Consider the following 22,656-nt stretch of genomic DNA (forward strand, 5'->3'; position numbering starts at 1 on the left):
TTTGGAACATATGACATTTTATTAAGACAATGGCAACTGAATTTAAACTAAAATATGTGATAAAAACAATATCACTTATGAGGTTGTAAAGATATACAGCATGTGGTCAAATAAGGCCTGTACAAGCAAAGGAACAATGGATAAACAAATAAAATCAGGTTTGTTACCCTCTTTCACAGTGAGCTTGTTCAGTAAAGGCTTCATAATGGAACAATGCTATGACTGTATTGCTAGTACAGTATAGCCATGCAAATCAAACAGAAATAAGCCTTCAAAGCACAGAATGGAGGCTGACCACACAGGACGGAAAGTTATACAACTGTCCAAATTTGAAACAATTTAAAAGTTACATTATTAGAATCGGACAATACTCCATATTGCAGACTAACCATTTTGGCAATAAGAGCAAGAAAGAACCACTTAATTGCACATCATCATTTTAATACCCATCCATCTCTCTTCTAACCACTTACTCTGGTCAGAGTCATAGGGATCACTGTGACATTTTACTTGAAATAAAAACTATGCGAGTTTAACCACTACACAAAAAAAGAATGATGAATGATATGATTAGAAACATGTTTTAAGTTCCATTCCATTTTAGAAGTTAAGGAAACATTGGACTTAAAACAACCCTGAATTTTCCACGTTATTCAGAATGATAAGGTAACATTTGGCGGGAGCAGGTTTCTTCAGGGCCTGACACCATACCACATAAACCTCTCTCTTTGCCCAAGACAAAACTGTTTATGAGCTAGATGGATGAGAGATAAAATGGGGAGCTGGTAATGGAAGAGAGAACAATCTGTTCTGTACTCTATTTGATGAGTTTGTTGGCTCTCTGGTTTGCGTCATCAATGCGTGCCTTATTAATCTCAGCCTGGAAGAAGGAATAAAATGGTAGATTGTAATATCCCATGACCTCACATGGCAGTTTTCTTTGCATGAAGTGAAGTTTACTACAAGCGGCAGCCCAACCTTGTCGGTAATGCGGTCGATCTGTTTGTTCTGCTTATCGATCTCCGTGCCCATGTCGACGGCCAAGGACTTCAGGTTATCGATGATATTTCCCACCTGACCCAAGTTTTCCTCCATCTCGTCCTCCCGAGCATCATTGGTTATCCTATGAAAGACACCAAAGATGACGTCTCAGAAGTGCATCCCAACTGAACTCAGTGCATATTACGTGCTCCTCTATTCATTGCTGTGACCCACCTCTTTATGTATGGCCCTGAAGGTGCTGCGGAGGTAGGCATGCCGTTGTGGATTCTGGGGGGCTGGCTGGACAAAACTGCAGGATTCCCCCCATCGACTGCATCTGCATTGGGGCCGCCGGCATTGTCGATGCCAAGGCCCCAGGTCTGCCTGTACCTTGAATCATGTTCAATCGACGCCACTCTGAGAAACAGATGCTTAGTTTTACATTCTGATGGAGAAGTATATTCACTGTTTAATAACTGCTGTCCTTTCAGGTCTCATAATGAATCCATTAGCCCTAAAGTTATCTATAACAATCTATAACCAGATTGCTACAGATTTACCACTTATGTAAAAAACAAACTTCATTTATCAAGTAAACATCAGTTAAACTATCTATATAAAAGAGCATAAGTTTTGTTTGAAAATTGGGCGTGTGAGGTCATTATAACATAAGATGGACAAATTAGAACATACCTATTCCAGGGGCACACACACAAGCCACAGCACTTGGACAGGTCACTCAGATCCTTCTCAGCCTTGTGCATGTCCTGGTTGATTTGGTCCATGCCTTGTTCTACACTCTTGAGTTGCTCTAAGAAAAAGGCAGAAAAGATAGACAGGCTACTGAGCCCAGTGGTTATTTTGGGGGAAGCAAAGGGTATTGTGCAAAATGAACCACTCACCACCCTGTTCATCCAACATGGTCACGGTGTTGACCCCCGTCTCTCTGCTCTGCGTATGACGGAGGCATGGGCAAAAGCCAATCAACGATCACAAAACCCACCAGCACAAGATTCACATGGAACAAACGCATTATATATAACCTCACCATAGGCAAAAAAGGAGTCTGGTAAACTGATTACATCAATCTGTAATGGATACTGTCTGGTATAATCCATTTCACGGTCGCCATCTTTGGTCAGCTGGCTGGCGTGAGATTTTCAATTTGAGACAAATCTGCACACATATGCACACTCATTTACATGTATGCAACACTTTTGTTAATAGTCTGAAGGGTTTGCATACCGCCCTAACACTTCTGATGTAGCTAATTTTAGGTTTCTAATCAGGGGTGCAGATAACTGGTACGCAAGTACGCATTCACCTTTAAGAACGACAATAAAATAATATATATAATATAACATATAATATAAAATAAAATAAGTACGCATTTGCGCTTTTACAAACAATCGATTGTCGCACATATTCTTAAAGGTGAATGCGTACCTGCGTGCCAGTTATCCGCACCCCTGTTTATAATGGAATGGCATCAATTTGCCGTAAGATTTCTTGCGAGAGTGTGAGAGTCTGAAAGCGCGAATGTCATGCCCGATGCATGAGAGTTGGCAACCCTGGCATTTCTCACCTCCTCTGCCAACCGCAGCATTCTTCTTGTGCTCTCCAGTGACTGAAAGACAGAAGTATATAATTAATTCAAGGAGTCTTTTTCAGAGTCACAGTATTCTCAACACAAAGGTTCATGCACATGCACAAGACTCACAGAACACTCGGCCAGACTCGGCCATCACAGAATACAATGAGGGGTTTTGAGGTGATCAATTATAGGCATAATCTAAAAATGTATATGCAAGTGTGATTATGGCTTAAAGGATATTCAGTAACAACAACTGCAAATTAATCATTTTTTGTTCTAGGGAAGGATTTAAGATAGAAACGTCTATACATTTTTTACTGTCAACCACTTTGAAAACAGTCTTGATTCATCTGATTGGTTGGTCTGTTTGAATTATTACAGCAAAATAGAATGGAGTGTTGCCAGTGGAATGTGGTCTGTACTGGAGTGATGCTATAATTATCACTACGGAATGGATGAAGGTATGAACAAGCAGTTATAGTTTTGAGTAGAGGTGGAGATTTCAGGTGCAGAGAGTACAAATCCAGACCAAATTATCAAAAAACATCCTTCTATAAAACAACACAGACTACTCGGTAGAAGGCATTGTTAAGTTCTTAGCCCTAATAAAAAAGATACATGCAGATGAGGTATACAGCAAATTGTTTTCTGAGCATGTGAAGAAGATGAGTGATGAGAATGGGAAGTAGAGCGTTCTACTCTACCAGCAGGGGGAGTTTTGTTTACTAACAGTCAAACTGTTTACCCTGTGTCACGCCACAGTGCTGAAGTGTTACCATTTAGCAGCCGGGGGTCCTGGAACACCTTTTCCCAGTATACTGTCACGCACATAGCCGGCAAGCGACTGCCAGTCAGTAAGGGGTTCTCATCCCACCCATGGGTGCAGAGGAAGGAGGAGAGGAAGGGCAGAGGCAGACAGTTTGAGCAAAAGATGAGTCTGACAGAGTTCGGCAAAGCGGCTTAGCATACTTTAGGCATTATTTCCCCAAAGGCTTAACAAAGCCATGGATCTAAATAATTGTTTAGCCTGTGTCATGCCTGTGAGATTGAAATAAAGCCGCACGCCCTCAAAGAAAGCATTACCTCATCTGTGACCTGGTTAGCTCGCGCAGTGATCTCTTCCGCTGTCATTTCTGCCATGTTTTTGCTACTGGTCTCGTTAGGGAATTTCTCCAAATCCAACCACCTCAATTCTCTGTGGTCTGTAGAGGCCAGGGAAAAAAAATGCAAGTACTGAAATTTCCTAGAAAACAGTGTGTTAATGAGTGTTAATTCCCAACTTCAACATGTCACATATACTAGATGGAACATTAAGTGCATTATAACAGAGAAGCAGCAAAAAAAAATAAAATAAAAACTTTCTCAACTTTGTGGTATGCATGTCACACATTTCTACACAAGGAAGTAGCAGCAAGGAAATAATGATCATGTGACTTAGCTACTTCTTATTTTGCAGGCTGATGCACTGTTGCTTAAATGATAAAGATACAAAGTAAGATATCTGCAAACATGATAAAAAAATGAAATGCCCAAATATCAGTCAACGAAACCAAGAAAATATGCATATGACTGCGTTTCCATAGTAAAACATTAGATTTCAAGATTCAAGATTGTTTAATTGTCACGTACTGTTGCATGGACAAAATATTGTTCAGTATCTTTTTGTCCTACAACCACTACATATCGGGCAGGCATGAAAGTGGTCAGTGAGATAAACTCTAACCTAGAGGCTGCTTGTCAAGCCCCTGAATATAGTCAACGTGATATTTCCAGCAGAATATCCTGTGTAAACAGGTGAAAGTGGTAAACTGTTCGTATGTAATGTTTTAGGCTTCCTTTGATGGGGGACAAGACCAATCAGTCAATATATTTCTTCCTGTGTTCGGATCAACTGCTCAAAAAGAGTGAGCACAAGAAAAGCATACAACTTTCTTTAGTAATCATGTTTTAATACAACACTCCTGAACTGCTGCTTCTAACGATACAAGCAACAAAAAAAACTGTCATTGAGAGCTGCACTAACAGTAAACACTCAGCTATCACACCACGAACACCTCTAACATTAGCAAATCATCTATGACACAACAGCGCACCCCCCACCCCCATCAGACAAAAGTCAGACTTTGCAAAACCAGCTTCAGAGACTTACTGCTCCCCCACTACAGAAATTCAGATCCAGCTCTTCCTCCCAAACCAGTTCTGCCAGTTTATATTGCACAAGGCCACTGCTCCCTCCCTCACTTGATGTTAGATGGTGGACTCTCGTGGTATGGATCCAATGCATTCATCATACAACGTATGTCTTTATGTCCTAGAACATTTTGTATTATATTAAATTACCTTTTTCACCTAAAATGTTATTCTGGCATACAGATCTAGGAACGCTTAGACAAGCAAAGAAAATTGTTAGACAAATAATAAAGAGCAGAATTAATCCAAGATATTGGCTTTAAACTTACATTTCTAATGTATAGAGCTAAGTATAGCGTTTAGGTGTCTTTCATGAAACTTAATATTAATAAAACGTCAATAATGTTTTTTTACTTATTAGTGAAAGAGACACGTTTCCTTCATCAGACTAGCTTCATCCAGGATTCTATGTACGTACCATTTCTAATATTGAACATCAGTGCAGCTAAATAAAGGCTTACTTTAAGTAAACCGGTTTTTAGGTCCTATTAATGTTGTTTATATTCACAGTATCAACCCATCTTCCAACCAGTCATGCTGGTCAGGGTCACGAGTCATATTCATATTAGTACTGTATCAGAAATATTTCAATATTTGTCTTTTTTTTCCTTGCAGCCCGACTGCGTCATTTGAACATAAAATTCAGCTGACCGAGAAACTAATTAACTAAAGTCTCATGATTATCACACTAGTGCTATACAGTACAGTACGTCTGTTAGCTGAAGATACTGGGTGCAAACAATTCTGGGTTTTGGTGAACAAATGTCGTGTAGGCTTTATGATTTGCCTTCTATTAAAATGTACTATTGTCACTCATTAGCGAAGTTCTTCCTACCTCCTGGCACCACGCACCCAGTAAACAGCCAGCATGACACCTTACCCGACCCAAATGATAAGTTATATAGTTACTGGTTAGGCTAAATATGATTAGTAATCGGCACGCCAGAAAACAATGACACCTTACAAAAATCACCGGTTGTTACTGTCCCCTCACCGTAATGTAGCGTTAAAATACCCAAACTAAGCTACTGTGTTATCACCCTACCATAGGAAATTGACTTCCTTTCTCTAGAGGTTGTTTCGCTAGATAGGGAGCTAGAAAGTCAGCGAGCTAACAGCGGCTGTCGTACAGTTTCCCTTACGAGAACGGAAAATAAAGCAGCTACAAAAAAAAGTTATTCTTCGTAACTGACATGAAATTAAGAAACAGCAGAGACATGTTAAAAGTTACTCACAAAACGAGAGCGCGCGTTAACACTGCGCGGAGGCTCCCAGCTGGCGGCGCGTGCTCCTGGCGGATTCCGTCGCTTAGCTGTGGATTGCGCATGCGTGATTAAACAGCTGGACGGACTGAGTGCCTGCGGTCTGTCTGCCTGACCCTCCCCGCGCTCAGGTACCGATCTAGGCAGCCCCCTCATGTACCCTCACAGCTCTACCAATTGTACCCTAGCTGCAGGTGAATGTGCCTTTTAAGGTACAAAATTCAACTCTGATAAATATTTTTGTGCCATTGGGGGTACATTATTGTAGTTTGTACCTTGGGGAACAAACCTGTACCCGGGCTGTATCCTTATTTCTAACAGTGCATATGCAACTTAAAATACTAAATATATTGATATTTAAGAATAGTTAACATGTGTCACCATTACACACAATAGCTTCGTAGTGTGATTCCGGACGTACTCCAGAATATGTAGAATACCCCTTGTTAAACATTTCGATTTGAATTTCGATTTATTCTAATGACATGCATACTCCCTTTATTTGATTTTTTTTTCTGCATAATTTAGAACAAATGTCAATTTATCATTTAGAAAAAAAAATGTTAAATGAGCCAGAAGACAAGAGTAGTAATAAACTTATGGATGAATAGTAGCGCGTGCATTATCCTATGTCGATGCGGAATAAATTCCCTGAAAACCATATTTAAGTATAATTATATTCAAATTAGTCTACTACTTGTTGTCGTAATAGACATTCTAAATGTATTATGTGAGAATTTGTTAAACAATTAACCTAAGTTCATAAAATTAATACATTCATTTTGGCTTAAGTACAGCAAATGCCTTAACGCAACACCAGATATACAGGCTATCAACTAAACACCATTGCGGCAGTTCTCCGCGCCCTCTAGAGGACAATAAATTACTGTTACAGTTGCTGACGTATGTGTGAAAAGCTGGGTTTGTCTGGAAAGACAAGAAATATGAAATGTGTGACATCTAACATTGTGTTAGTGTTGAGGTATACACCAGACTATTATTGATTTTCGTGAGCTAATTTATATATTTTAGTGATTTGCATTGATGGATCTTTGCCTTGTATCTAAGTCAGGGTGCATGGAGGTCTGGGTCCTAAGCATAGCAGCCCTGTACACAAGCTTGTGGTATATTAGGCCATCACAAGGAACCATACACTACAGGCTTTTCTAGAGACCTATATACTGTGAACCCTTCATATATTAAGACGTAGGATCTAATGAGTTGTATTTGTATAAAACCAAAAATCTTGTCTGTATGCCCTGCATATATGAACCCGTTAAGTTACTATACCCAATTATCAAATTACTCCAAAACCAACTGTACATACTATGACGGAGTGTAAATATGCAGACCTCGATCTGTTATTTCACTGCAGTTGACAGCTGCATTTTAACATTACAAACTGACTAATTGAACATCTAACCCCATAATCAGAATCAGCTTTAAATAGCTGGTATACACATTAAATAGGTTCAAAACGTAACCCTAGAATAGCTGCTGTATATGTGTACCCACCTACGCAAGTTATCTTTAAATTGGGCTTTTAACAGTTCACAGCAGACGCGTTTGCCAATCCACAGCTGGACCGCGTCTGTGGCTTGCAGACCTTTTCTATATGCGTTTGAAAAACAGTGAGTAACACCAACACCAACTAAGCAGCCTGAACCTATAAGTGCCCATCAGCTCTGTATTATTTCTTTCATAACTACACAAGTTACAAAACAAGCAGCTTACAATTTAAAGCACAGGATTGGTCAAATGAAAATTCAGGGTCGCTAGATTCCGCCTACTTTGGGCAATATTGACCAATGAGCTTTCAGATAATTTAGCGGTTCAGGCTCCACTGCAAGTGCTGTACTGAAGGACGCGATGTTACGCATACAGCGTATTATTAGAGCAGGGGAAAAACAATAAACATAAGCATGGATTAATACAGGTACGCCTCTTTAGTCTTAACCGCTTGCATGCAGGCATGCTAAGCATTCAGACAAAAATGTTCTTTACCGCAAAGGGAAGAAATTGCCCAAGAGGGCGTATGCTAACTATTAAACTTGGCTGGTTGCGGATGCTCCATCAATTACAAGGTAGACAGTACAGCTGGATCGGTAGTAATAGTTTGTTTCGTTTGGGAACAATTCGTTAGCTTATCACGAGCATTGTTTGAATTTTAGGAAATTCCATCTATCCATCCCGTAAATAGCTATTTTATCAGATTTCTTCATTAAAGTCGTATTGAATGTGTAATTATTATGATTACGTATAGCACACTTACCAATTAGCAAGCGTAAACATACACCGTCATAGATGCGGGAACCTATCTTTCCACTCTTTATATAAAATTTGCATTTATCCGAGACTGCAGTTTTTATAGCTACTGTACACGTTATGCATTCGCTAGGTGGCGCTGAAGACCTCCCTTTGAACGCGTTATATACACATCCTGGTATTTGTCCTTAACTATACTGACCTTTTAACCGGGGGCTACTCAAAGTCAAATGATGCCTAATACCCAACAAGACTAACCATTGACGACACTGACCAAGAAGCTATACAGAGCAGAGCTATATGTAAATTACTGTGTTTTTCTCAATTATGGGAAAATCCAATAATTAAGTATTTCTTTGTGCGCTTTTTTCTGTATGTTGACGAACTTAATACGTCAGCCCTGGAACAGCAGTACTATCCTCAGCATTGACCGTTTATCTGAAAGATAAAAGAATGAAAGATTCTACAGTCTGTTTTGAAGGTATGATCCAACCCTGCAAACCTCTTTTTTTGTCCAAAGCTACTAACCCGATATTGCTACAAACAGAAGCAACGATTTTACTAACCTATTGATTTCGTGCTTGTAGGTTGACCTTTGTTATAAATTTACAGCTGTACTTGTTTGCAGTGACCCTCATCTTTTTGGAGAGAAACATCTAACTAATAAATAAGTTTAAATGTAAAACAAAAGAATGGCTGCAGAGGGTAGTTTTACACATTTGTATGTAATGTGTCGTATTACTTTTCCAAGCTAATTGTGGTTGCAGAATTTGGCTCCTTGGTTCTTTTTTTTAATGTATACTTTTAATCCCAGTTAAGTTAGTTGCATATAAAACATGACCCAGCTTTTTAAGTGAGAATTCCAAGACCACCAAAAACCAGATATGGGTTAGGGTACAGTGCGACTTGGCATAAAGGGCGTGAAACACTTTTGTCTGTGAGTCATGTGGCCTTTCTGGCTGTAACCTGACCAAGCCCCGGGCCCTAGTGATACAGCAGTATTTGTTGATCAGATGAGCAGTATTTTGAGTTGTATCAGTGGGTTGCCCACATGCCCTTAGGCTGGGAAGCTATGAGGAATTTTGGCACAGTACTTCTTCTCTGAATCTCCTCAGAAAGCCTTGCTGTCTTGGTGGGCAAGCAGAGAAATGAGGAATAAGCATTGTTGTGTGATTTGAGGTTCTCGTGGATTGTACTGTTGCTTGTCTGTTAGGCATTTTTGTCTTCTAAAATGGGGTTCTGAAGAAATTTAGCCTAATGATCAAAGGTACAACAACGTGCCCTCAGCTAGGACAGCTATATATTTCAGCCAGAAGTGCAGAACTAGTAACTTTGCCTAGAAACAACCTAATATTTCAGTAATTACAGCGATCTTCTTGACTGTTGCAGGTATAACTTTTATCTTGATTTGAGGTTATGGTTAAATACAGCAGCAGGTCATGCTGTGGGGGTCATGCACAGTTCGGGGTTTATTTTATGACACAGAGCAAAGAGGTCTTTGAGATTTTTGGCTTGTTTACAGGACTTGCAGCCTGCTTTTTCGAGTGGGCTTGAATTAGCTGGTTGTCCACTGTGGGCTGTCCTCTGACTTATGGCCCCAGGATAGTGTCTGGATGGAATCAGGCCTGGGGAGGCGGGGAAATGAGGCTACATTTGATCAGTTGAGTACAGGGGCTCAACTTACATTGGCTTCCCTTCTGGGTAAATACCTTATCTATGCTGCTGATAAATTCAGCTGTTTTGACCAGGAAAGAAAGTAAAATTTTGAGTTAACTCTATCTCACACTGAAAAATTCATTTTATTCTAGAGAAATATAAAAAATAAAAATATATGTATTTGTGCTGTCCCGTAGAAATTCTTATGAACAAATTCGTAGTTGAAGCATGTTCCCATTTGTATTTTACTATATTAGGTTCATCTGGATGTTTATGAACTCTTACGCGATTATCCACGACTTCTGGTTTCACTGGCGTGTTGACTTTCATAAATCAGGCAGCAGCTGTAAAAGCATATTTATCCACACACCTGACAAAGCTCATATCCACACACCTGACAAAGCTCATATCCACACACCTGACAAAGCTCATATCCACACACCTGACAAAGCTCATATCCAGCTGCAGAAGTCTCTTCACACACCACCTAGCGAATCTCTCTGGCAGACCTTTGCACTCCTAATCTCTCTTTTGAGTTTTCAATCCCACAGTGACAAGATTAGAGACATTCTGAAGATGGAATGTTCCAGACTTGCACCAAAACACTTTTGTATACAGAGGCAGAAGTAAATTATGGCCGTATTGTCCATTGGGATTCTCCTGTGTTGCTCATCAGTGCGTCATGTATGATTGTATTGATGTGGACAAACTATGATCAGTAGTTGAAGTAATCCGTGATCCAGTAAGCCATGGTGTCCTCACTTAGTCCTGACTCCCCCCCCCCAACAGGGAAGGCTAGAAGATCTAGGATTTGAATTCTATCTCCTGCAGAGTAATCATATCACCCACTTACTCCACGGAGGCGGGCTGACCCCTGCTCTCTGACCCTAAGCTTTAAACAAAACATCTGCTAAATAAATTAAGTGTAAATAATTAAGTGTTAATTAAATTAAGTGTAACGAGGAGAATCCTCTCAATGTCCAAATGTGAGTAGGTTTTGTAAAACAGGTACAATGATGGTATCTTCCACACCTATGTATTTTTGGTATGCAACCTGTAGTGGATCTTGTCCTTCAGGGGTGTTCTGAGATGCTGAAGATCTCAAATGTATTAATTATATGGGATGTTAGTCCTACAGATCTGTAGTCATTCAGCCCTGCAGTGGTTCACCAAAACATGACTAAAAATAAAGTGTAAAACCTGTCATAAAGCAGGTTTAATGTGTCTGCTCACTCGTGGTCCCATCAAGGTCATTCATCTTGCAGCCTGTGATGTTCCTCACACGTTTCCATTCATTCTTCATTCTGGTATTTTCCAGCTCACATTATTTTCTCCTCATGTCCCATTTTCTCCTCTCTGGCTATCTTCCTCAGCTTCTTCTGTATTGACCTGACCTGTTCCTTGTCTTCCATCAGGAAAGTCTTATAGTGATTCCAAAGTTTGCTTATTCTGATTTATTTAAAAGGGCCCTATTATGCCCATTTTCACTCTTGATGATTTTGTTTTTGGGGTCTACTAGAATAGATTTACATGCATCAATGTTCCAATACCATACTGTACTCTCATACCGTACATCTCTATTCACTCTGTCTATAACACTGTCTGAAATGCTCTGTTAGAGCTTTAAGCCCCACCCCTGATGAGCCCAGCATGCTATGATTGGTCAGCTTGCCCTACATGTTACACCATTATTTTGCAGTCTGCAGACAGATCCTTGTGGGTAGGCAGCCAATAAGGATTGTGTTACGAGGTGACCTCACCGGGTCAGGGAAGTAAGGGCTGGAATTCCAATCAGGCATTTCAGGCAGATTAGAGGAGAGTGGTTTCTGTGGTGAGAGTTACTCCCTTTGGAGTGAACTTGGGCCATGAGACACTGCAGACCACTTACATGCATATAAAGCTATATAACAGTGGTCTTCACTACGCAGCGCCTGGAGGCCAATGTGGTGGCCTGTAACTGAGTAAATAAATAAGCAAATTATAACTTGCAGCTAAGTAGTTAACTAACAATCAAGTGAAGCAGCATCAAGATGACTTCCAGCTAACTAGCTTTTAAAAAATGAATGGTGGCCCCCGGGCCACCTCCATGCTGGTAAGCGTGGCCCTCACCTAAAATTCAGTGAAGAACACTGCTGTATAACACTAAACGAAAGGGATAAAAAGGGAAAAACAGTACAGGGCACCTTTGAGTTACTCAGACGATATTCATAAAGGTGTATTCATCAGAAGCACATATTTGAAAGGCACTACCTTTTGTGTCCTGAGATACATGGAGTCTTCTTGCTAAGGCAGACTCAAGAGTACAAGTTACACCCAGAAGACCTGGGTTTCAGTTGCTTCTATTTCTGCGAGCCCAGCCACTGGCCGTAAAACTGAACTCTCAAGGACAGTGACAGTGAAAGGCAGCATGTGAAAACAGTGAGATCTGAAAGACTGCAGTCAAAAAGGGGAAGCTGGCGATTTCAAAACCAACTGTTTGTTGTATTGAAGGAATCCTTTTAAACATTTGGAAATAATATTAATAGCTATAAGAAAAGAATGTGTAACAGAATTGACTAACCAGTACATAAATATGTTAATTGTAGTAATTTGTGATTTTAAATAAAATGTTGACAAAAGAATAATTGTATTTCCAAGATAATGGTTTAAAAATATTTATTTCACTAAGCAGGAATGTGTGTCCTGATGCAAATTTCGTTTATTACAACCATCACATTGTATATTGCAGAAATGATATTGTGTTTTTAAGCTTTTGTTTCTATCTTGTGTTTTTCTCCCTTTAGTAATGGTGTGATGTCCAATCAGCAGGCCCAGAATGGAGAGGGAAAGGATGTGCATCCTCTGTCACATTGTCTACAATTCAAAGCAGGTAAGCGGCCATGTTTTTTTTTATTTGAGATGTGTGCAGTGCATTATGAGAGGCTGCCTTCAGTGTTCCTGCTGAGAGCCAGAATTGAGTCACACTGGTTGTTTCCCTTCATCCTAACAGGAAATGGATGAGCACATGAGGAGCATGTTGCACCACCGTGAGCTTGAGAGCCTCAAGGGCCGGTGAGCACCTGTCCTGTATACCTTTGGTATATGCCGTCAGAAAAAAATTTACCAATTTGTTCTTTTGAGGGTACAGTTACTTGTCACTGGGGCTGTACCCTCAAGGGCCTGCCAATTGTACGCTAGCTGTAGGTAAATGTACCTTTTAAGATGTAGAAATGGACTCTTTGGGGGGGGCATACTAATGCACCATTGGGGGGCGCATTAATGTTGTTTGTACCTTGGGGTACAAAAGTATACCAGGCTGTACCCTTTTTTCTGACAGTGCATGTGCAAAAATATATACATTATGCACATTTTCATGTAAGCATTTGAGATCATTTCCAAATGACCGTTATATTAATGGAATTCATGAGGCCTCAACTGGTCCAGACAGAACTGTTTTTGGCTTTTTATTTTTATTATTAATCAGCATTGTGAATTAAGCACAAGTGTGTATTGTACTCAGAGAGAGAGACACACACACATATACAGGTGAAAGTAAAGCCTGGGGTCAGGGCACAGGGTCAGCTGCCTGGTCTCCCTGGGACACTTTCCTGGGTTAAGGGCTTTGCCCAAGGCCTCAGTGCTGTTGTGATCAGTCTGCTGTCCATAGAGGTCAAAACAGTGACCTTCTGATCACAAGGCATAACCTGCAGAGGCCCACAGTGATATTAAAAAGTGACTGAATTAGAAAATAAAACAGAAAAAATGGCATCCATATAAATACCCCTTTTGTACGTGATTTAAGGAACAGCTTTCATAAAACATCCCCACAAAAATGAAGGCATCCTGTTAGCACACAATGTGTCAGTGTATTACATTATAATATTACAGTTTGCTTTTATTACCTGCTCAGAAATGTAAACAAACAAATCGAGCCTTTGCCCTCTGCACAACAGTAGTCTACTTTTAGGACTTTTAGGTCAATAAGGAGTTATTGTCGTACCAAACAGATTTAACTTTTCCAACTCATAATAAGTTGTGCATGTTTTTTTTGTGAAGGGCTAGTTTATCAGTCAAGTCATATTTAAAGTCTTATTTAGAGCTGTATCTGTTTATTAATCCATAAATGTGCGCGGGTCTCACTCTGCGGCCTGCATTCTCTGCGCAGTATCGCAGCTCTGTAAATGTGAGGCATTCTGAAACAGAGGCACGTGTGTCCTGTCCTGCCCTCCATTCCATATGAACCAAGGCAGCTGCCCCAGCTGTCGCTTAAATATAGGAGCAGCAAGTAAAACCCATCAAGTGGAATAATGGCAACTGTTTCAAGTTACGGGTGCTATAGATCTGTGACATGTGACGTGTGAGCTGAGACTAGAGGATGATGGGACAAACTCCTGTGGAACTCTTTGAAGTCGTAGTGATACAAGGGTTGAAATTCCTACAGTCAAACCAATGATATCAAGTATGTTTCTAAGTACACTTAGAAAGGACCAATCATAGAAAGACCCTATCACGAGGTGGTCAGCCATACTGCTGTGCGCAGTTCAAAAACAGCTCTGACTCCTATTTAAGGCATAACCGTAAAAAGTTCTTAAATATAACTGGACAGAAGGCTATAAAAGGAGAAAGGCGGAAAAAAAAACAAGTAAAGATAACCCCGCTTGGCCAATTTTATTTATCTGACACAGATTAGAAGGTGACACAGACCAATAAGGTCTCTATCAGTGTTCCGGAATGTCATTCTTCAAAGGGGGAGGAGCAGCCTTTTGGGGTTCCAGTTACAGCCGGTTTAGGATTGGTCAGAATGGCATGTAGCGCTGCAGCCCGAGGGAGGGAGTGCACTCCTGGAACAGCGCCGTGCCGCTAGCTAAATGCGCATACTGGCTGTTTCTGGCCGCAGAGCAGCCCACACCACCATGAGGGGGCACTAGGCTGAAGCCCCTTGAAGGAGGGTGCTCCAGTCTCCCTCCGTATCCCAGTGCAGCTGTCGCTGGGCTGACATGCTACCTCCAGACCCTTTGGCACTGCCTGCTCTGACCCAGCTCTGAGAGCCAGCAGAAGGCCTGCAACAGTTCAGGAAGATTCATTACTCCAAAAGTACAGATAAACTATATATATATCAAGGGTTTTTCTGAAGAACTCAAGAAAAATAAGTCATTTGCCTCCTGAACTTTGAAGATTGTAGTAAGACTTTTGACTTCTCACTATTTTTTTGGCTTTAAATTTTTTTTTTTTTTTAGTATCACAAGTGGGTTCACCTTCTCCGGAAGACCAGCACAACTCAACTGAACCGGATCCGGCGGTACCAGTAGCTAAGCCATGCCAGTGGGGAGCATTAACCAGGCCCTGTCCGCCTCCGTCCCCAGGGACTGCATCCACGAGTGCCGGGTTTGCCGGGTGTCGGTGGTGGGCCTCACAGAATACGCCACTCACATCTCCAGCCCCCTGCACAAGCAGCGTGTGCAGGCACGCTGGCGTGAGGGCACGGGGGCACACCTGGAGGAGAAGTACTTCGATGAGGAATTGGCACGCCTCATCGAGAAACGGAAGGAGCTTAATCGGTGAGAGCCTGTAGTCTGAACAATTATCTATTATAGTGCAAGCATTATTTGACGTGATAGTACAAGTAATAGTTGTTTATTTGATTTAACTTGTTTTACAGAAGTTATTACTTAACATTCGATTAGGAAGTGTACTGTTGTGAGTCTATGGATGTTCACATTTGTGATTTGAGCTTGAAGAATGAAAGTGTTTCAAAGTGTTCCATTGTAAGAACTGCTGAAAATGTATTGCTTATTCATAATTCTGTTGATTACCGATTTTAGGTCTTTTGCTTGATCAGCAAGTGTGTAAAGTTCTAATCTGTTTGTGTAGGTTAAAAAGCATTTTATCTTAGGCATGGGATGACAGAAATACAAGGGACACAGAAGCGAAAAAAGAGATCATGTGCCCAACAAAGAACTTGCTGATAATGTTAACTTAATCACTATGCTGCTGGTTATCATTGGTTCATCATCTTTTTCATGAGTCTGTGCATGAGTTCTAATTTAATCCATTCGAAAACAAGGCGCTGACTAGCTCATATACAGTATCAGTGACAGCCATGGCCTAAAACAGCACTGCATTCAGCTCTCTCCTTTTACGAGGACAGACGCTTTTCTGCCTTTCAGCTCCTGTGACATGGAAACACTGCTTTTACTCTTAGAGTATGCCAAGTCAGAAACTATACTGAACGTTACTCGGGTATAAATTCAGTGCAAAAGCATATGGTTGCACTCTGGTGTCTTGCAATAAAGGCAGTGTCTGTGGTGTATTTATATCTCACTGTGTCGTTATGGTAGCTTATGGAACTGACCTACAGTGGAGAAATAGCATAGCATTCATCTATGACTAGATATTTTGGTGAAAAATTCAGACTGATTTAAATGTAGCTTCAGTGAATCACGGCACAAATAAATTACTTCTACTTTCTTTTTTATCTATGTATATATATTTTTTTTTACAAATGTTACTGAATAGTACTGTCGCCATGTTGAATTCTTGAGTATAATGTTTCCAAGGCTAGAGTGTTAGTCTTCTCTGTGTTACAAACGCTTGAGAAATTCAGTGGGAGAGACGGTGATTAGTGTGCAAGGGAAAGTAAATGGCAGGGTTTTGGATTGTGTGAAATAGATGTATGAGGGGTGTTTAATATAAAACTGCCGGTCACAGTCTAAATTGTATCTCAGCTGCAACTTCTCAGGTCATCCGCTTATTTAACAATTCGCAGAACTGGATCTGCTCTTACACTGATAATGTCATAGTAGTTAAGCCTGTTAAATATAGGTGGAATAAATTAATTGGGAAATTCCCGACTGTATTTATTTGCTATTTATAGTGCTGCTTTGCTTGACTTGATACGCTACCGGTCTTTACCAGTCCAGATAAAATGTAGTTTAAAACTGGAAAAAAGTTGTTTTGCGAATATTAGTAATTCAATTGAACAAAACAATAACAACATTGAATAACAACATTGATTTTCTGGATGTATTCTGAATATGACACATTGCTTTTTAATGTTGCATTTGTATGCTAAATTGCTCTCATAGGATTGAGGAGGAGGAAGCAAAAAAGCCGACCAATAAAGAAGAGCGACATAAGCAGCAGAAACATCGAATGGAACAGCACCGGGTCCAGCAGATGGAAGGGCTGCAGCGCTGGGGCTACTCTAGATACCCTCAGCTCTCGAAAGGCTTCAGCATGCCCAGCTGGCAGGGAAATGGAGGCGAATGGAGCTCGGCAAGGGTGCTGCAGGACCGACCGTGGTCCTCTAGCCATCAGAGCCGCAGTGCCACCTGGCATGCTGAGGGAGCTCCTGACCTTCAGAAGTGGCGTTCTGTCGATCAAGCAGTAACGAGCTTAGGAAGCGGCGCGTTGGGAGCCAGAACACGGGAGCTTGTGGGATTCCCCCTGCAACAGAGACACCACATCTCCTTGCCAGGTGGAGATGGCAGCAGCAACCTAAGCCAGGGTGGGAGGTTCCACAAGCAGGTAGAGGCAGACTTCAGAAGCGACAGCCTTCCCCTGTTGGATGCCATTAACTTCAGGAAGGGACATGGTGCCCACACTCAAGAGCATGAAGAATGGTCTGAAGAGCATCCAAGCCACATGGCTGGGAATCAGAACAAAGAAGGATCTTCTGGAGACAAAAGCAAAGGAAGGGCCTCTAATCTCAAAGACAAAGTAAATCGCTGGGCACCCTACCCTCCTGCCAAATACAACGAGATTATGCCCTGGAAGGAAGTCAGCGACTCTGTGCCTGAAGACTATCCCACAGTGACACCTGGCCTGGAAAAGAACACGAAGTCAAATTCTGATTTGCTACGATGCAACACGCACTCAGTTCATAAGTCAGGGAGGGAATTGGGAGGAAGGTATGGCACCTCCTCACCTCCTCAGAATGACCAGGGTGAAGATCGAGAGCATTCAGAGAACAGTAGCCTGGCTTTGTCCTCTTCTATATTTAGAGAAGCAACATCTGGAACCTTTTCCAAATCCAAATCTAGTCCCAACCATAGACCCTCTACTTGTGACTCTACTGAGTTGAAACCTCACAGAATCACCTTAAACTCTCCAAAGAATCATGAGCCAAAGTCACAACACCAGAGACTCACAGAGCTGATGGGGAAAGCCAAAGCTTTTTTAAAGGAGAATTCAGAACCTGTTAATGCATCAACAGCAGAAGTCAGTATGGAGACTGTACTGTTTATAGAGGAGAAACAGGGGCCAGACAGCATTGAATGTGAGGCTGGAGAAGAGAGAGAATTATTTAAAGAGAACAAGAATCTCAACAGTGGTTACTCCACAGAAGGATCCAGACTTGCTTGCTCCTTGCAGTCCATCCAAGTGAGCACTTCGACCTGTAACATCACAGAACAGTCTGTTCCTTCAATTCCCAACAGAGGAAACAAAGTGGACGTAAAGGAAGCAGGACACCAGGAAGAAGACAACAGCAGAGAAGAGCAGACAATACATGCGATGGACGAAGGATTCGGTTCGGACAATGAAGCCGGCAGGAACAGCCATGAGCCACAATGCTGTGGCTCTGAGGTGCCGGACCTTAGCAAGCTAGGCCTCCCTGCCTCTCTGAAGCGAGACCTGACGCGGCACGTGGGCTCTAAGCACAAGATGGGGACCCATGAGCCCAACCTGAATAATGCCCGCCGAATCCGCAGCCTCAGCGGGATTCGCAAGGGTGAAGCGGAGAAGGACCCCAGCCTGAAGCCGACCCTCCGGCAAATCATCAGCAGCTGCGGGTCCCGGAGGAACGTGAACTGGGACCAGGTGTATCTAGAGGTGTGCAGAAAGAGGCAGGAGCAGGAAAGAGGCATGCCAAGGTAGGAGAGGTTTGGGCTTAAGCCTGAGCACAGGAAGATCACCAAAATGCCCTCTTAACCTTAAGACAAGATTACTTAGATTAATGCATTACTGTTATTATGGATTTTTTCTTAAGGAATCATACTTTTTAAATATTACAATAACCATATAACTCATATTTAACTTTGTTAACTAATTTATGCGATATCCTGCTGAAATGGTCATTGTAAAGCATGGCCTGAACTATTATAATCGTAGCAGTGTTCAATGTCTAAGTGTGTCTGGTGGTGATTTCTTCGTTTTTTTAAACCACCCCCAGGTTTGGCATAGAGATGGTGACGCAGGTTCAGTATGAAGAAGACATTCCCTTTGCAGAGGGATTCGACTGGAAGCCTGACTCTGCCTTCAACGGGGGCACCCAGCGCAAGCGTAGCTTCTCGGAGAGCAGCCTGGTGCCGGATCACACCACCACCACCACGTTAGCACTGTTCACAAGAGCCACGCGCAGCACGTGCACACCAGAGATGGACCTGCCCGGACCGTGTTCCAGAGGAACCGGCAGTGACGCTTCAGCAACATCTGGGCCAGCTTGTGTGAAAGCGGAATTGGAGGGGGGCATGAGAGGGGGCTGCGTACCAGTTGGGGACCTTGCAGCGCCACAGAAAGCCCCCCAGGGTCATGAGTCTGTAGAGGGGTACAGCAGCTGCACTTCCGGGCCAGAGATAAATGATATGCAGCAGGCTGGAAAAAAGCGTAGGGCAGCGGGGGTGAGTTACGTTACGTTAACGAATTGTAAATGTCTTTAAATACTTATTTCATTTATAGCAACATCTTCTGTAATACTAATGAAAACCCTGTTTTATTTATCAGGATGTTCCATCCTCAGAAATTCCCAGCCTGGAACGAAAGAGCAAGAGGATGAAAATCAAATCTAAAAAAGGCATGCTTTTTATTTTGTGTTTTATGCTTTTTTATAGATGTATATACATCTTTGATCCGAATCAGAAAAATCTGGTGCCGCCACAGCATGAAGAGCAATTGTGTAGCAGCCATTAATGTAATAACTGACAACTGATAACAACGTAATAATTGCCAATAGCATAAGAATTTTTTAATGCGTAAACTTATGTTGACTGCTACATCAGCCAATAATGTAATAACGAACCAATAATATAATAAATTATTATATTATGCACAATTTTTTTATTTAGAAATTTTATTAAATTAACTGGCTATTACATTATCAATTTTATCACATTAACAATAGAAAAGTTATTACATTATCGGAAGTTATTACATAATTGGCTGCTACAATGTGCATGAGTGCATTGACAGTACAGAAACAAACAGGTTTACCTTAACCTGGCCAGTGATCATATCGGCACTGACTCAGAGCTGTCCAGTTACAGTTGGCCATGAGGAGTGTTGCTGGTTGGGAGAAGGCATTCTGCAGTGTTAGGTCACTGGTAGAAAGGGACCCCAACAGTGGTTCTTGGCACGTCGGAGTGGGACAAGCCAGTAGCTTATGGATGCAAGATCATGGTCATGTCTGGTGCTTTTACCATCAGCCTCGGTGTCTAGGTTCAGCCCTTTACAAAGTCCTCCTGATCAATTTTTTTTTGCCCGCCTTGCATGATGAGGCTGCACTGTCAAACCACAGCATAGTACATTTCATCGGTAACTATGGACTGATAAAACATGTTCAGTATCTTGTAGATGTGCACATCGAGAGGCCTCCATCTTCTCAAAACCAATAGTCTACTCTGGCCTTTTTGAATGTAGAACACAAGATTTCACAATATACCCCATTCTGACATCAGAGGTGGAAAGTTCAGGTTTAGAAAGTACAAATCCAGACCAAGATGTTGTTTCAACCAATCTGTTGAATATAACGACTTAGTCATAGAATACTCTGGTTGGCTAAAACAAAATCTTCGTCTGGAGTTTTACTTTCTGGACCTGAACTTTCCACTTCTACCTGAGAAACACCGTCTGAGTAGCTCAATGTCTTCATACTGCATCTCACAGAGCATATCCCAATCTATCGGCTCTAAGATGTACCTCAAAACGCCCTCAGTTTGCTTCGTTCTCTCGCTTGCGGTGCTAGTTGTCACAGGCATCTGTGGAGTCTGTGTTTGGGGATTAGTTTGGGGATTAGTCGTGTGCTGTACTGCTGAGTGGAGTCAAGGCAGCTGATCGCTCAGCATCTTTGACATTTGAGTAAGATAAGTCCAGGGTCTTATATCACTCTTGTTGGGTGAGAGAGAGAGAGAGAGAGAGAGAGATTGATTCCCAGAAGTCTCTATACAGGTGTTGGGAAGCTATAACTGTCAAGTGGATCCATTTGATTGCAGCAACAGCATCGGTAGAGGAGGGAGTGTATGCAGTGAGTGTATGCAGTGAGCACAGTGGTGTGTGGAATCTCCCAAGGTAGTCCCATGGCTAGCAGGTCAATATTTTGCATTCATACCCTTTAGCACTGATACAGTGATGTGTCCCCAGTTACACAATCTGTTGACCAAAACAACGTCTTTCTTTTACTGCTTAGTCTGAAATGCAGGATATTCTTTTACTGGGCAAGTGAATTGGAGTGCTTTCTTATTTGGCCACATCCAGTAAAAGGAACAATTGGATGTAATAAACAATAGCAAGGAACAGTAGACAGATGCGCAGTAGCACAGTGAAAACTGAGTAACATTAACACTGCTACTCACATAAAATTTGCAGACTGCAGAATTATTCCAGTAAGCTATTCAGATAACCACAATGTGGACAGCTTTTCGGGGGAGAAACTGATCTTGAATCTGGTAATCAGGATTCTGACGTTGAGAAGCCTCCTACTGAATTGCAGGAGTTAGAATAGCTTTTGGCCTGAGGTGTTTGGTAATTCCGTACTTGTGCGCAGCAGCGGTCCATGTGTCTGGTCGATAGATGGCAGTGCAGTGCCAGCGATCTAATGGGCTGACTGAACTATCCCGTCTATGACCTTCCTGTCCTATGCTCCAGCATACCATGCCATCATATCATTGGTGATTAGCCCCCCACTTCCGCCGCAAGAAGGGATACCATCATATCTGGCAGGCTTGTGGACTTTGCCCTGCCTCAAAGTCTCCCCCACATCCTGTTTAGACAGTTGCAGCTCAGATTCTTCTGGTTCACTGGAAGCTTTGAATTTCCTTGCCTTTTGAGTGTCAAACCATGCATAGAGGTTAATCAGCTCATCGGATAGCAACATCAGTAGTTGTAATCTGACACCTCTGTCCTTTGTAGTAAATAATAGCCTGCATGTTGTTCCGCAAACCCCCTTTGCGGACCCCTACAGGTCTCTGCCTGGTTCTGGTGAAACCTGGTTCTCCTGAACCACTCATGCGTGTCCCTCTCTTTGGGAACACAAGCACAGTCTTTGATATATTCACTATACACAAGCGCACACATACACATCCATCCATTCATGGAAATCCACAGGTTTCTGCTTCACCTCGTAAGACAAAGAGATGATATTTCCAGCCTCTGTTTGTATCCTGGGTGCAACAGGACGAAAGTGTGGACCAATGTGCTGAACTTTAGGTTTTTGACCTTGCAGATGTTTTTCCACGGGGAAGTCCTTGTGATGTATTGTGGATCTGCTTGTCCGAATTGGGAATGCATGGGTTAGGGCAGGTTTTTATGGAGAGAATTTATCCTGCTGTGCAGTTCGTCTGTCTTCTTACCCTGCACCTAGACATTCAATACAGCACTTCTGCTTCAGATATGAAATTCTGTTCAGCACAGTGCGCTGTCTGTCCGCTGCCTGTCCGCTACCTGCACATGTGACCCGCGCGGTCCGCTGTCTGTCCGCTGCCTGTCCGCTACCTGCACATGTGACCCGCGCGGTCC

The 22,656-nt window shown here is 42.0% G+C and overlaps 2 protein-coding genes and 1 long non-coding RNA gene across 4 annotated transcripts in view; 1 reads left to right on the top strand and 2 right to left on the bottom strand.

Moving 5' to 3' along the window:
* Window positions 1–8,318, bottom strand: LOC111852021 (synaptosomal-associated protein 23). 2 transcript variants are annotated; one of them, XM_023827490.2, is made up of 8 exons: window positions 8,300–8,318; window positions 3,659–3,777; window positions 2,567–2,608; window positions 1,884–1,932; window positions 1,675–1,792; window positions 1,216–1,398; window positions 979–1,123; window positions 1–880 (listed from the first exon to the last, which is right to left on the bottom strand). In XM_023827490.2, exons 2-8 carry the CDS (start codon window positions 3,713–3,715, stop codon window positions 818–820), a joined length of 657 nt encoding a protein of 218 aa, XP_023683258.1. In that variant the 5' UTR covers window positions 3,716–3,777; window positions 8,300–8,318; the 3' UTR covers window positions 1–817. The 2 variants fall into 2 exon arrangements, with proteins under 2 accessions (XP_023683258.1, XP_023683257.1); XM_023827489.2 differs by lacking the exon at window positions 8,300–8,318 and adding an exon at window positions 6,001–6,133.
* znf106a (zinc finger protein 106a) overlaps window positions 7,900–22,656 on the top strand; it is a 25,060-nt gene continuing 10,303 nt past the window's right edge. Inside the window, exons 1-8 of the mRNA XM_023827482.2 lie at window positions 7,900–7,963; window positions 8,691–8,773; window positions 12,732–12,817; window positions 12,938–12,999; window positions 15,291–15,485; window positions 17,013–18,800; window positions 19,100–19,547; window positions 19,651–19,720. Of these exons, the coding sequence (XP_023683250.2) occupies window positions 12,764–12,817; window positions 12,938–12,999; window positions 15,291–15,485; window positions 17,013–18,800; window positions 19,100–19,547; window positions 19,651–19,720 (2,617 nt within the window). The 5' untranslated portion in view covers window positions 7,900–7,963; window positions 8,691–8,773; window positions 12,732–12,763. The remainder of the gene's footprint in view (window positions 7,964–8,690; window positions 8,774–12,731; window positions 12,818–12,937; window positions 13,000–15,290; window positions 15,486–17,012; window positions 18,801–19,099; window positions 19,548–19,650; window positions 19,721–22,656) is intronic.
* The window catches only part of LOC140578398 (uncharacterized), a 266-nt gene continuing 182 nt past the window's right edge, over window positions 22,573–22,656 (bottom strand). The window contains exon 3 of the long non-coding RNA XR_011982541.1: window positions 22,573–22,632. This is a non-coding gene — a long non-coding RNA (uncharacterized lncRNA). The remainder of the gene's footprint in view (window positions 22,633–22,656) is intronic.

The sequence above is a fragment of the Paramormyrops kingsleyae genome, chromosome 14 (assembly GCF_048594095.1).
Source record: "Paramormyrops kingsleyae isolate MSU_618 chromosome 14, PKINGS_0.4, whole genome shotgun sequence".
NCBI classification, from domain to species: domain Eukaryota; kingdom Metazoa; phylum Chordata; class Actinopteri; order Osteoglossiformes; family Mormyridae; genus Paramormyrops; species Paramormyrops kingsleyae.